Source organism: Pipra filicauda, unplaced genomic scaffold, assembly GCF_003945595.2.
Source record: "Pipra filicauda isolate LSUMZ 115617 unplaced genomic scaffold, ASM394559v2 scaffold177_size2800117_pilon, whole genome shotgun sequence".
Classification (NCBI taxonomy): Eukaryota; Metazoa; Chordata; class Aves; order Passeriformes; family Pipridae; genus Pipra; species Pipra filicauda.
The window spans coordinates 903,363-918,245 of NW_024104284.1; the positions used below are offsets into that span (position 1 = coordinate 903,363).

General features: G+C 38.3%; 1 protein-coding gene across 9 annotated transcripts in view; it reads right to left on the reverse strand.

Moving 5' to 3' along the window:
• NCOA2 (nuclear receptor coactivator 2) overlaps window positions 1-14,883 on the reverse strand; it is a 185,948-nt gene that overhangs the window by 53,212 nt on the left and 117,853 nt on the right. For all 9 annotated transcript variants that reach the window (XM_027725418.2, XM_027725421.2, XM_027725424.2 and 6 more), the window contains one exon: window positions 478-581. In XM_027725418.2, coding sequence (XP_027581219.1) covers window positions 478-581 — 104 coding nt within the window. The remainder of the gene's footprint in view (window positions 1-477; window positions 582-14,883) is intronic.

Genomic DNA, 14,883 nt, shown 5'->3' on the forward strand with positions numbered 1-14,883 from the left:
CTCTAGATTACTTTTATATTCTAAAGGGGAGTGTCCTGCTGTAAGTGCTGAAATGCCAAAATATTAAAACAGTATAGCAATAACATGCAATTCCAGAGGAAGCATTATTCACTTGTATATCACTGCATATATAAGTTAATGTTTAGGTGGAACAGGTCTTCCACAGTTGTTGTGGTTTAGAACAAATAAAACATGCAGACACCCAAGATTTGCTACCAGCTGAAGCCCCTCAAGTTGTCTGTATTCCAAAGAAACAGAACTCTCTTTTTCTGCCTCTTCCTACCCCAAGTTAAAGAGAGTTTCATCACTGAATCCAATTGAAATTGGCTGTTTGCTCTTAAATGACAATCCCAAGTAGCCAAGATGGCTTGTCTCTCTTGACCTTTCCTTTATGGCGACCTCTGACTACACCTTTTAATTTAATTCATCCTAAGAGGAGCAAAACTACCTTAAATAAAGGAATTTTGTGCTCTTTACCTCAAGCATCATTGGTCCAAGTGCATCCTTGTCGATGACACTCTGACCCGTAGATGATACATCTGCTTTTTGCACTTCATCTTCATTAGCTGCTGCTGCTTTTTCTGCAAGAAAGAAAACTATGTCTTAAATGACAGAGCAGTGATCCCTCAGAGATACACCAAGAGCCCGCAGAGAATTGAGAACAGCTATGAAACAGTTACAGTGCAACAGTTCTGAAAATGAGATTAAACAGTCTTCCATAATGATTCAACGGAAACATAACCAGCCTATTTGCTTCTCAGTTTTCAGGTTTTATGACACAATTGAAATAATTTCTGCTGTTTCTCTGCTAGACATTTTACTGAACTACAAAACCTAACACTGGGCAAAGACAAGGGCCTTACATGAAGATGCAGTGAGCAAAAGCCAGGATCAAGGTGTATTAAAAGACTGATCTAAAACAGCATGCAAAGCTTACAGCTGCACAACTTTTCCACAATAGCTATATTTAGAAGGAAAAACAGAAGTCCGCAATCTACTGTTTCAGTACTGAGAAACAGCCACCTCGGTTCTGTTCCCATGCCTCCACCCACATTCTTACTATCACACAATTTTCATACCACCTTATTTGCCAATATGTTATTAGAACTACATACAATTTCAAGTGCTGTATTTGAAAATTACAGGCAAGAAAATAATGATTTAAGGTTTCTGGAACATAATGCCAGACATTACAATGTGTTATATACAGCATCACAGATCACACCCAACTCCAAATGTATGGGATGCTCACAGAACTTTCAAATCTAGTGGGTTTAGAGTTCATATCAAGTAATGGACTGTATTAATTTTTCTACTCCAAGAATGATTCTGGTGTTTAAGGGTGAAGTAACAGAAGTAATAAAAACACTATACAAAATACCTATTCTAGTATTACATATTGTACATAGCAAATTGAAATTAGTAACTTTCTGTTGCTAGTTCTATACTCAAAACATTCTTTTATTATTTTTCAAGCAGCAGCTATGTAAAAGTAATGCCACCCTGCAATCTAGAATATTAAAAATAGTTAAGGATTTCTTATCTTTAGTATGATTTTTAGATTATTTTAACAAACACACAAGCACACTGAAGTTACAAGAACAAGAAATTATGCCTTCTACAACAATAAACCAGAAGATTAATTTGGGAATTACTGAAAGTACAATGTATTGATGGTACAAAGGGCCTGTGGAAAATCATCTCTAGTGAAAATTAAAGCATCAGTCATAGAAATCAAAATGTATCCAAATGTACAGTATTTTCAGCTATCTGTAGATCTGCAATACTGCAGCCAAAGTTCCTCTGAACTCTCCTTGGCAAAGGTTATACAGTCAGCGTGAATATATGCTGCTTAGAAAGTAAAGAAATTGCTTCTGAGAACCCCTGGGTGTTCTCCTTATCAGTGATCACCCACTGGCAATAAGGCTTTGGTCACTCGGGCTGTCTCATCCTACAATTCTACGGTTTCTTGCTTTCATGAAAAGATTCATGAAAATCTTAGCTGTCTTCTTAGGGTATGTTCTTACACTATATAACACCATTGTGAATAATGATGAAATAAAATTCCTCTGAAGATAGATTGTTGCAACTAATGGTCTAATTTTAAATCACTCTTATTAGCTCTATAATCTGATAGAAATAAACACAGTAGAAATAACTATTAACATTTCCTCTACAACTTAAATTCATCAGGATACAAAATTAGTATTTTTAGTTTAGACTAGGGACTACACTGAGATTTTATAAATATTTTTTTTCCTTACCTTTCTTCTTTTGGCAAAAAGTAGAAATTAGATGTAATGGAAAAACAATTGAACGATCCTTCCCATACTACAATACAGCAGAGTTGGCACCATATGATGATACAAAACTGAAAACATGTTCTAAAAATTCTAAAAGAATTCTAAAAATAGAGCTGAGCTTTTAATAAAGTCAGTGATGATATCTGTTTCCCATCTGTTCCTGGTAGCATAAAGTGATCTCTAGTTTCACACTGTAAAATGTTATAATGGATAGGGATAGCAGCTTCCTGCTCTCATCCCCTCACACTGCTTCAGTCATTGAGATCATCTTGTCTATGGGAGGACATGGGATTATTCTCTATGTACCAGAAATGTAGGGGCTGCAGAGATGGTCCAGCAACGGTGTGCAAGCACATTAATTACATGCTGCTTCCAGCAGGTAACCGGCACCAGTTTACAGAGACTACTTTTACCGATTGTTTTTCACATAATACAAAATATTGGCTGTGATTCTTTTTCACTCTTACAACCATGGAGTTCATACAAACCACCAATAACATCTATAAAAGCAAATTGTTGTCTTTTATGCACACTGGTGGGGTTTTATACAAACGAAAAAGAGAATGCTTCTAATTACTATAATGGTAGTCAACACAAAATCTGAAATACCAGGTCACATCAAGGATCTCTTAAACCTCACACCCAGTTCCTGAGTGGCTGCTTTCCTCTCTGCTTCCCCATTTCTCCACTTTGACTCTTTCAATCCTAACTGCCTGTTTTATCACTAGTTGTCCCTCACAACCAATTAACCTCTCCATTTTCTTTTCCCTTTGACGCTGTTTTCCTCAGAGGGCTCAATAAACAAAGTGCTTGCTCAAGGAAAAAGTGTAATGAACGGAGAAAATATGAAAATGCTATTTAGACACAAATGTTACCTGTCCACCTCTCCCCAAGATACCGACAATGTACACTACATTACTGATGACATTTGGCAAGGCATTCTGAAAAGCATTATAAATCACAAGTGCTCCAAAATTATGGACTTCATAATTGGATCTGTAACTTAATTGTGTAAGAATTCAAGTAACTGGAGAGCTTAGAAGAGGTTACACATTCAGGCCACAAGCCACACTTATTTAAGTGGCATTGTATAGGAAACCGTGGCCTCAGACAGCCTCTGAGTAGGACCAGCTGTAACTTAGGTCATTGTTATAAACTGCAGCTACTGATAATGTTCAACTATGCAATGAATTGTCCATTTTTGACTAAACTACAAAGCCCTCATGAAAACTCTATCAGCATATACAGGAAAAGTAAGTCCAAATCCTGTCAGCAGTGTTGTCCTGACAGTCAGTCCTGGGGAATGTCTTGAAAAGCAAATCTTTCCTTCAGCAATACAGCACATGGGGCCAATTAACAATGAGAATTTGTTGCAGGAAGGTTGGAAAAAACAGTGACTGATACACAAATTTCGACTGCTGGCAACACTCATGAATTATCCCAAGTCAGTATTTTTCATTTTTCTTAACAGTTCCAACTCATGGTGCTAAGTAATGGTGCAAAAAATGTAAAGTTTACTTTTCCTTTTTTACTTCTCCTATCTTTTCTAGGTTCACTGGGGGCCCTGCAAACAAACCAAAAATTTTATAATTTCCACACTAGATTAATGATTTTTGAAAGTTAGGGGTTAGGAAAATATCTGCAGAGGCCCAACCTCACAAAGCCTCTCAGAAGCCTTTTCTCCAGCCCCATGGGAATTTCAGGTACTGCCCTGTGATTAACCACAGCTGCTAGATTTTTCCACTGCAGCCACTCACATGGAGGGTGGGAGCCGGTTCCCTGATCTCACACCTTCCAGTGGTGCTGCCTCCTGGAACAGCGACGTCCCTGTTCAAATGTCAGCAAAGTGTTACCAGGCATGCTACGGGCACAGTGGCCAAAGCAGAGCCCAGATCTAGTGTGGAAAGAGAAATACAGCCTTGTGTTGGTGGAGGAAGTGAGCCGGGTGGAAAGGGGCTTCCCACGGCTTCATCAATTCTCCACTGGAGAAGGAGCGTTAAATTAGAAACTGGCCCCATCCTTATGCATATGGCTACCAGGGATCAAGCATATTTTATCCAAATTATAGTGGAATAAACTTCATGCACATGAAATTATTATTATCTCTGCTCAATTAAGAGATTAGCCTACAGAGAGAGAAAAATTTAAATAAAATAGAAGTACCCCTGAGAGAGATACTATAAAGAATATATACATCCAATTATGTGGTATTTTAGTGATGTGTGTAATTTCGACTTTAAACTGTGGGTATGTTTACAATTGCATAAGCAGTAATATACTAAAATACCTATGAATATTTTCAATTGGGCATCTTCTTAGTGATCATTAACTGTATTTACTTTTCTACATTTAACATGCAGAATAAAGAAGGGGAAAAAAGCCCTCAAAAGTATTTTCTGACAAATTTATGAGTGGGAAAGCCTCAAGCTTTATTTGAAGCTCATTCCAGATTCTGAAAGCAAACCTTTGTGAAATCACATTAGTTTAACAGAAATTTGTAAGTCAGAGAAAGAGAAGCCAAAAGCAATAGCTGGAAGTCTCCTGCTACATTTTAACTTAGGAAGCCTTCCTGGTTTTCCTTCCTCCCAACTCAAGCTATGTCGGTGCTCTCTGGATTTCTGACAGCAGACTCAGAAGTGCTACTGATGGGCATCACCTTCTCTTGGTTGTAATTTAAACCCTACTTTCCAACATGTGGACAAGCAGGACCAGCTGAAACACCTAAAAGGTTGTCTTTGTCTGTATTCAAGCTCTGCTCCAGATTCCTTAAGGAAACCTGCTACAAAAATATTTCCCCCTTGATGTTCTCTGGAAAACCAAGATGCATTTTTGAACTGAAGAACAAAACTGTAGCCTCTGCAGGAATTTCAAAAAGGTGAAGAATAATTTTAAAGAGAAAATTTACATCAACACACACTTAGTTTATTTTTCATAGGAGAAACACTTAGGGTTCTTCACAAAACAGGAAGAGCAAAAAAGAGATGCTGGTGAGATCCTCAGCAGGGCAGTACCAATACTCTAAAAACTGCTGAAGAAAGAGGTGAAGCAAAAAAAAACCTGCAACAGGAAAAATCAAATTTATTATCCAATATTGTTTAAAATAGGTTTTCTCAAGTGCCCTGTATATAATTCCTGCTTCTCATAATTTTCTGAAATTGCTATTGAAATGCCACACCCATCTCAAATCACATATCCTCATTTGTATAATAGGTAAAAAAATAAGCTAAGAGATTTATTACAAGCAATATTAGAAAGTTCAACTCTGCACATTCAAAAAAATCATACAAATCAAGATCCTTGTAACAGTAATGGCAACATTACTTGAAAGGGAATATAAATGCTATACAAAGTTTAAACATGCAATTAATTTTTATACTGAACTATCCTGAAAACAACTTATCTTCTCCATTTTTTGTATGCATTAGCCAACTACTTCTGTCTTGCCTCATTCATATTTGTAAATTTGCCATGTATGATCCTTCTAAATTGCTGAGCATAGTGGGTTTCTGTGGCTAGGTTTTGGTAGCCGGGGGGGGCAACAGGGGTGGCTTCTGTTAAAAGATGCTAGAAAATTTCCCTGTCTGTGGAGCCAAAGCCAGCCGGCTCCAGGATGGGCTTCCTGCCACTGGCCAAGGCTAAGTCAATTAGGAATGATAGTAGTGCCTCTGTGATAACATATTTAAGAATGGAAAGTTATTGCTCAGATGAAAAATTCAGCCAGTGAAGAGTGGAGTGAGAACATGGGAACAACAACGTAGACACCAAGGTCAGTGCAGAAGGAGGAGCAGGAGGTGCTCCAGGTGCCAGAGCTGAGGCCCTGCAGCCCGTGGCGCAGCCCATGGTGGAGCAGCTGTGCCCCTGCAGCCCATGGAGGAACATTGGGGTGCAGAGACCCACCTGCAGCCCATGGAGAAGCCCATGCTGGAGCAGGTGGATATCCGAAGGAGGCTGTGACCCCGTGGGAATCCCAGGATGGAATCCCAGGGTCCTGCTGGAGACCTGCAGCCCATGGAGAGGGAAGCCCACCCTGGAGCAGGTTTTCCCTGGTAGGACTTGTGGCCCCTGTGGGGGACCCACGTCGGTACAGCTCATTCGTGAAGGACTGCATCCCATGGAGAAGAGATCCACGGGACAGCAGTTTGGGAAGAACTGTTGCCTATGGGATGGACTCACTCTGGAGAGGTTCACGAAGGACTGTCTCCCATGGCAGGGACCCCACAGGAGCAGGGGAAGGACTCCTCTCCCTGAGCAGTGGCAGAAACAATAACTGACCATAACCCGCATTCCCCATCTCCCTGCACTGCTGTGGGGGAAGAGGTAGACTTTGGAAGGAAGGAGGGGAGGAGGGAAGGTGTTTTTAAGTTTATTTTATTTCTCACTCTTTTGCTCTGATCCTGTTAGTAATCAATTTAACTAATATCCCCAGTTTGAGTCTGTTTTGCTCGTGACGGTGATCAGTAAGTGACCTCTCCCAGCTCTTATCTCTACTCATGAATCCTTCACTGTTTTTTTTCTCTCCTCTGTCCAGTTGCAGAGGGGAGTGAGAGAGTGGCTTTAGTGGGTACCTGGCATCCAGCCAGAGTCAATCCACTACACTGTGCAAAACCAACATCCAAACATTCAAGGAAACAGCAGAAGTATGTAACTGTAGATACAGTATTACAAACTAATGCTAACATATAATAGAAAGTATAATTAGCAAGAGGCTACATTTTAGCTGACCTTACAGCTCTGAATATTAGATTAAATACCATTTCAATTATTAGATGTAATAATATCTGTGTGTGACTATTGCTAAGTAATTATATTGACTGTGGTAATGGACAGGAGGTTTTTAACATGAATAGGGCTGTATAGAAAGTGCCTTCAAATTTATCAAATTGAATAAGAACAGAAAAAAATGAAAAAAGGGGGAAAAATATTGTATTTGGTAATGTGAGTAGTTTTCGATCACAGCACGTGATGAAGCAAAGCAGTGAAGAACGTGTAAGTTCTTTTGATGGTTTGCTAACCACAGGGAAAGCAGCTCTGCCTTGTAGCTATGTAATTCAAAGCACTACGATGCACAGTTCACATGGAACTTGATATCCAAATGCACGTTCTTACCCAGTTCCCATTGCCTCAACACAAGTTGCTTTTATTTCCTGAAAGCAAGTAATTTTTCAAAACACCAGTGCATAAGAAACAGCAACTGTCAGCGATCAATTTTAAGACCAGCTTATCCCATCCCTGTGAATAAAGTTAGCTACTATTTTAGGGAACTGATTATGTAGTGAGGTTGCTCTTTCATCACACAGCACACATCTGTCCAGAGCAAAGGAGTTATTAGACTCTTGGATACATATTTTCCCCCAGAAACTATAGATCAAGTCTTACGGGAAAAACCATGCAGTATCTCAGGAAGGTTTTAGGAGGTAAAACAAGGGAGAATTATGCATCTGCACCGAACTAAAATTAGAAAAGCTGCCATATGGCTCTGTGAAGCCAGCAGCACGTTCTTATTCATTAGGAAGCATTCTGCTAACATAAAAACACAAGGCCTTCCTGTGCTCTCCAAATGTGTTTATCTTTTCAACATTAATGCATGATATATCATCAGGCTGCTGAAATCTCCTGCAGTGCATATTAAAAAAGCACAGCTGCACTTTTTCTCAGCACGTTTATTCACTGAGAGTAATCTAAGAGCTCAGATTTGCCCACCTCCCTGACACACAGCCCTCTTGTCAGCCCGGCTCCCCTTTGGTTGGAAAGGGCTGCATTCCCACTGCATGCTCGCCTGCCCAGCTCATCTCCTCATGCTCTGCTCAGCTCAGCTCAACTCATCACACCCACATGGTTTAGCTTCATATTTACTACTGCTAGTAGAAGCACACTTAAATGGTAAACGACCCCAGGGCTTAAGCTAAAAGCCCCTGGAAAGCTGTAAGCTCAATTACTCGCTCAGGAGTAACAGCACTTACAACACTGTGATTTCTCTTTTCTAGTGTTTTCAACTTCTAACTGGCACAGCCGCTCTCCCACCCCACACATACCTGCCCCACTTTCCCACCATAAAGAAGCATCAGTAAGGCACTAGCTCTACAAAAAGCTTTGCGTTCTCACAATACCATTGAATACAGATAAACTTTCATGGAGCTCTTCAAGCTTTGAGTGAAGTCCGCTCTTAGAAAATTCAGTAACAGTAGCCAGCGCATAAAATTTTCATGGACACTGAAAGTAAAACAGGCACTGAAAACCCATGATGGATTTAGGAATAGCAACAAATGGAAGCAATAATATCTAAAATTAATACTAGTTCTATGTTTCTTAATAATTTTCACATTTTGCCATCATTCTTTTCTTGTAAAGTCAGCATTTTTGTCACTCAATACAACTTCTGTAACAAGTACTGCCTGAGAAATAATTGCCCCCAGCTCAGTTACACTGGAACAAGGACAAAAATCATGAAATTTAACTTACCAAGAATAATATTTAACTGCTGGAGAGAAAGAAGCCTATTATCTATCTCTGTATGTATTTTTTTGCTAAATACTTTATAATAGTCATTTTACTGCCTTTTTCTTGGTTTCTTCTCTTCCCCCCCCTCTCATTTTGCCTGTCTTTTCTGTCATCACATCTTTTTCTTCTCATTATCACAAAACTCAATGGTTTACTTCTTGAAAGTGAGGGAGAAGACAGGCGGCAGCAGCGAAGTGTCCACTCCTTGCTCCACTCGCCCCAGGAGCCAGTTGGCTCCAAGCCCCATGAGCTGGGGTCTCACAGCGCTGCATTCCCGGCACATGGCCCCATTCAGAGCACCAAGGCAGAATTTCACCCTCTATAAATGCACTTAAATAACTTCTCTGAAGATTGCTAAATCTTGGATTTAACAGCAACAGCTGAAAGTGACGTTACTTACAGAAATTTGTACCTACTATTCCCAGATTTATCTACTTAATGCAGTGGCAGTGATTATTCTCACCTGAGATTACCTCAGAAGGTCACTATTTTCTGATAAATTAAGGACTGGGGACTGAAGTAAAATCCAGAATAACAACCCTCTTGCTGCTGCTTCTTCAGTGAAGAATAAAGCATCCTATCTGGGACCCCAAATCCTCAATGGCTTGATCCATCCCCAGCACACAATAAAAATACGAAGCAACACAGCAATTAAAATAATTTCTTTGCTGATATTATTTCTAGTATTTTTATTTATCAGTAAAGACACAGAAGAACAACTGTCATACTACTCTTTAAGTGAAATCTAAACTAAGACTAGAAGGAACCTTGGATCCAGAAACTTTTTCTCACTCCACGCCTCATCTTCAACTGAGAGGATACATCAAACTACCACATAGTCAGTGGGAAGTTGTTTTTCATCTCTTGAACATGGAATTAAGCTTCCATCATGACCATCGCCTGTTGAATCCCTGGACATGCTGCAACGTTAACCCTTTCCACTAAGTTTTTAAAAAAGTGGAAAGGAATATAATTGGGTAGTTTTACTCCTGCTGAATTTTTAGACAGGCCTTAGATTACTAAAATATTTGAGAATATTCAACATATGCTTTTATATAAAATGAAAAAGTGTGCGTAACTTGCAAACTGAAAAATCAAATGTGCATGTATATATTCCTATGCTTTACAGCTATATTCTTTCTCTTTTCTCCAAAAAGACCACCAACACTATTTTTCCAGTGTATACTGACTGCTTAGAGAGAGAGTATAACTTAATTAATCATCAAAGGTGCTGACTACCCAGGAGACTTCCTTATCAAAGGCCAAAATCCAGGATGACACCAAGAATTTATAATTTTCACTGTTTTAAAATGCTAGGGTTTGGGGGGTTTTTTTGCATTTACACTTCCTAAGAATGTCTAGTAACCAGCATAATCACAAATCTCTGATTGACTGTAGTGTAATTTAGAGTATTTAGTAAGTGCCTAAAATACAGTACTGAAACAGCAAAGGAGTACACATGATTCATTAAGTACATTGGCTATCAGTTCCTTACCCCAAAATATCCTCAATTTAATCTGTCACTTATTATTCTATGCTAAAATCAGATAAACAGACTCAAATATATGTAGCTGTAGACAAACACTTATCTATGAAATAGTTTCGCATCTGTTGGGACTTAGATGATTTCAAAACAGTCACATAAACTACTTAACTGTACATGATAACAAACACCACGCATCCATCAGCATTGACTTCAAATCTGTTATGTTTATATGGCTGAATTTCAAAAGAGCGAGCCAAGCTAACTGACCTCTGCACTGAAATACTAGATACAAATATTTGGCATCACTCAGTTAACAAAGTAATTATTTTCTTTGGTATGTATTGAATTAGAGTAGAAAATTTTACTGTATTTTTTGGCATTTGCAATTTTGTAAGTGTTAGATATTTACTCAATGAGTAACCTCATCTTATTTTGATAATTCATCTCTCAAAACAGTATTAATATGAATGTCTAAATGGTGGGAGCCCAATGTTCTTTAACATTTTGGCTGAGATAATGTTTTCAAAGACAAGAAACATGGCAGGATCTGATAATTTTGTACAAAACAGGGCTCCACCATGGTCTCAGAAATAATATATTGCTTTTACAAATGTTAATAGCTCTCCAATTGGTTCTTTGACACGTAAAAACATAGGCAAGATTTTGAAAATAAAAATACAAGGGTTAACGCTCTTTAGACTAGAATCTGTAGATGTAATTGCCAAGCTAATTAAAGTTACAGGTTTTCAAAACTTAGGCCAAAATAACATACTGGAAAGGAATATTAATCTAGCCAGACTCTGTTTCTTGAAGCCTTACTCCTGTGTAGTCAACCAGCTGTTAAAAGGAAACAGATGATACCCTTTATTCGAATGTCACATCGCTATGATTACAAAATATCTGTCTTATTTTGGGATGCTGATGATAAATCTTTGTGACACATCAGATCATTCACAACAACAGGCAAAGATCTTTTTGTTTTTATACACTGCCATTGACGACTGCAAAAGTTTTCAAGAGACCTAATATGGTACACCAAAAAGAAACAAGATGGATCATGGGCTCCCTATGAGCCCACAAAAAGACGTTTCCATAATAAAGTGTAGGCCAAAATGGAGCACAGATAATTGAAGACAGCTAAGGAAGAACAGAAACAGGTTTAATTTAATGTGTCCATGCTAACGTGGATAACAGGGCTCCTACTGCTTTTAATAGTACAGACTATAGTAGATAAATCTTTTACTAAGAAGCTCTAAATCATTAAGGACAAGTAAAGTTTTTTTCTGTAATAGCCCAGTGTTCAGAAATAGAAGCTTGGGCCTCTCTTCTTGTACCATCACAAGCTTCGTCGAACTTTTAAGTCAATTTAGAAACAGAAACATTTCTATTACTGCAAGAAAAGCACTAGGAAAAACAAAAGCTTCTTAAAAGAAACTGTTTACTTCTGCATGTTATTACTTAAAGGGATTTTTAAAATTCAAATCCTTTACAAAACTGTGTTTTAGATTAATTATATTAATATATTAATTATATATTATATTAATATATTAATTTCATATATTTCAATAGTGGTTACATTACTTCAGGTACATTATGAATACAGTTGGTTGTTGGAAGGATGGTAATGATTATTAACGTGCATTGTTTAAGATATTCTCTAAAATTAAAAGATCTTTATTCACTACCCTAGAAAATCTTTGCTTATCTTGTTGCTAAGATTTACATCCAGACAAAGTCACTTTTAACCTCAATTGCATTAATTTGTTCTGTCACACATTAATTAGCAGACATTTTAAAATGCCTGCTAATAGAACTGATAGGTACAAATGGGCTCCCTTCAACAGACCAAAACATACTTAAAACTTAATTAATTAGGTGTTTCTTTAACCAGAAAATGTTGAAGACGATGCTCTGTCCCCAGCCATATCCCTCCTCGGCACAAAGGCTGGTAACGCAGGTCTGCAGCCAGGCCCGTGCATCAGATCAGAAGTGATAATCCAAAACCTTTTCCTTCAGTCTGCAATTTACTTATTTGCTTGTAAAAAGAACATGGGTGTGTCTGCTCCTCATTTCACCCATTAGAGAACCAACAGACGAGACTTTTTAAGTAACAGTTGTTATTTCCACAGTATTATGGGTCCACCTCAGCATAAACATTTCAGGATACTGGGTCTTGAGCTGCTTCTAAATTCTAAGCCATTTGTAGACCTGGGCCAAAGTCCTTATTAAATAAACCAACCAACTAAGCAATCAAAACCCCTCCCCCCAAAACAACAGAAGAAACCATACCCCCTCCTTTGGAAAGAGTTTAAGCTGTTGAAATACAGGATATATATGCTCCTCGTCTGAGCTTCAAAGAAAGAATGAATGGCAATGCCCCTGACTACCACATAGCTCAGGGAAAGGAAGAGTATTCTTGTACCATAAAGGTTTTACAGACTTGCTTCTCTGTCTGTATCGCTGATATAGAAAAGGGGAAAAAAGCTTACTGGGCATCTTTACATTTTAGATTGCCAACTGTGAACACATAATTATATTTTGAACATTAAGTACAATTGCTTGACAAATTTGTATTGCAATGTTCACTTAAAATCAGCACCTGTAGCAGCTAAACAGATGGTGGCTCAACTTTCAAGCTCAACAGTAATCACAATAATCCTTGATATTCAGCATCATAACGATTCATTAGTAAGTTTTGTATCATCCCCTAAACTATGTGATAATTTCCTACTGCAGCAACTAAGAGTAAAAACAGTCTCAGAGAGACAACAGCGAATGGAATAAAACTGTTGCAGGTATGGTGTTACTGGTCCTAAAATTATGGCTAAAGCCACACTGAAGGCAAGAGACAGCATAACTGGGGAAGAAGTGAAAAACAAACCAAAGGACAGTTGTTGAGAAGAAGAGAAAAAAGCAAAGGCTTAAAAATGAAGCCCTTCAAAACAAGGGGAGAAACATGGAAATGAACAGAAAATCCATTCTACATGAAAAAACACTTTTGACAGTTAGTGACAGGGAGCACTGCATTCAGAAAAGTCAAGGGGGATACGAAGAAATAACTGAAGACAAAAAAAAAAAAATCTAAATATTTCCTCTAACCCAAGATGGTGAAAGGTTTTGTACAAAAGAAGCAAGACAGGAAGAATTCTGTGTTATTGGCACAAAACTCCTTCATATTTTTCCACTAAACACCAAAACAAACAAACCAGGAAAAATCTAAATGAGGGTTCCTCTGAGTATTCCAATCTATATTTAGAAATTACAACCTTGATATCTCTTCCTCTTCTTTTTTTTTTTTTTTTTTTTAAATTTCCAAGTGAATGAAATGTTATATTTAAACACACTTCCTTTTCAATGTGGAACATAGGCCCAGACCTGATTTGATGTAAAATAACTTGTCTCTGGAAACATCTCCCCCAGAAGGATCATGGGAATCGCAGGTTGTTCCAAATCTTTCTAGGAAAGAGTGCCTCAGGAGAAAAAGTACCACTATAAGGCTACTGCTCTTCATGCTCACACATCTTAAGACGACAAGGGACCATTCTACCTGTTTAGTTTCACCTACTCCTGTATCATGACAAGAACCTCCACCGAATGGTTTGAAGAACATTCAAATCTCTTTGGGAGAGCTGACAGAAACTACGAACTTCTTCATTAAGTTGCTCCAAATTTCAGTTAACTTTCCACTAACCATTTGCACCTTATGTATGAGTTGACTTTGGTCACAAATTCCAACTGCTAGGTTGTATCCTCCTTTTGTGTGTTAAAGTCCTCTGTGGTAAGCAAACTGTGTAGATCCATTTCATGTTGTGCCAGTAAGCAAAGCAAGGTACAGGGACATGCCTTTCTGCTCTGAGATGACTAGGGCCTCAGTGAAAAGAGGTATCACACTGCTACTTCAACCAAAGGGGCATATGGATACTATTTCAGACAACATGGCAATATCTGGAGCATGTCCAGTTACGGAGTACCTACTTTATGGATTTATGGTTTATGGAATTATCTACTTTAGCAGAACCTAAACTTAATGTTCTTCACCTTCTGACATTTGCTCTGATCTTGTGTGAGCTAAAGAAGGGAAGGAGAGTATGTGTGTGTTTAAATGTGTAGTGCACACACCAGAGTACCCCTTGTCTTGTAAAATACATAGAGATGTGCCAACACACTATAACAATGAAAGGAAACAGAAGGCACGTATGTCTTGGATCTCTAACTATCTGTCTGAGGACATTCACTAGGAGCTCAGCAATGTTCACGACAGAGAAAGCAACTGATCATTTGCCACATCATCCTTCAATCTTCAGTTTGTGGGATTTTTCCCAGTTGCCCACTGTGGGTTTTCATAAAAAAATCCGAAAGCTGAAGTAGCAATTATTTTTCATATTCTTGGTGATTTCACATTCAAGGCCCCCTATTTCTAACCAACTGTCCATACACAAAATCTTCTACAGCAATAACAAAATGCATGACTTAGAACAGATGCAATTATTTTGATTTTAGTTTGAACACAGAAGAGCCTTTCATCAATACCTCTTCCATGTGCTGTGAATCCACAGGTTTTCAGGATTCAAACATGGTGTGAAAGGCATTGCATCG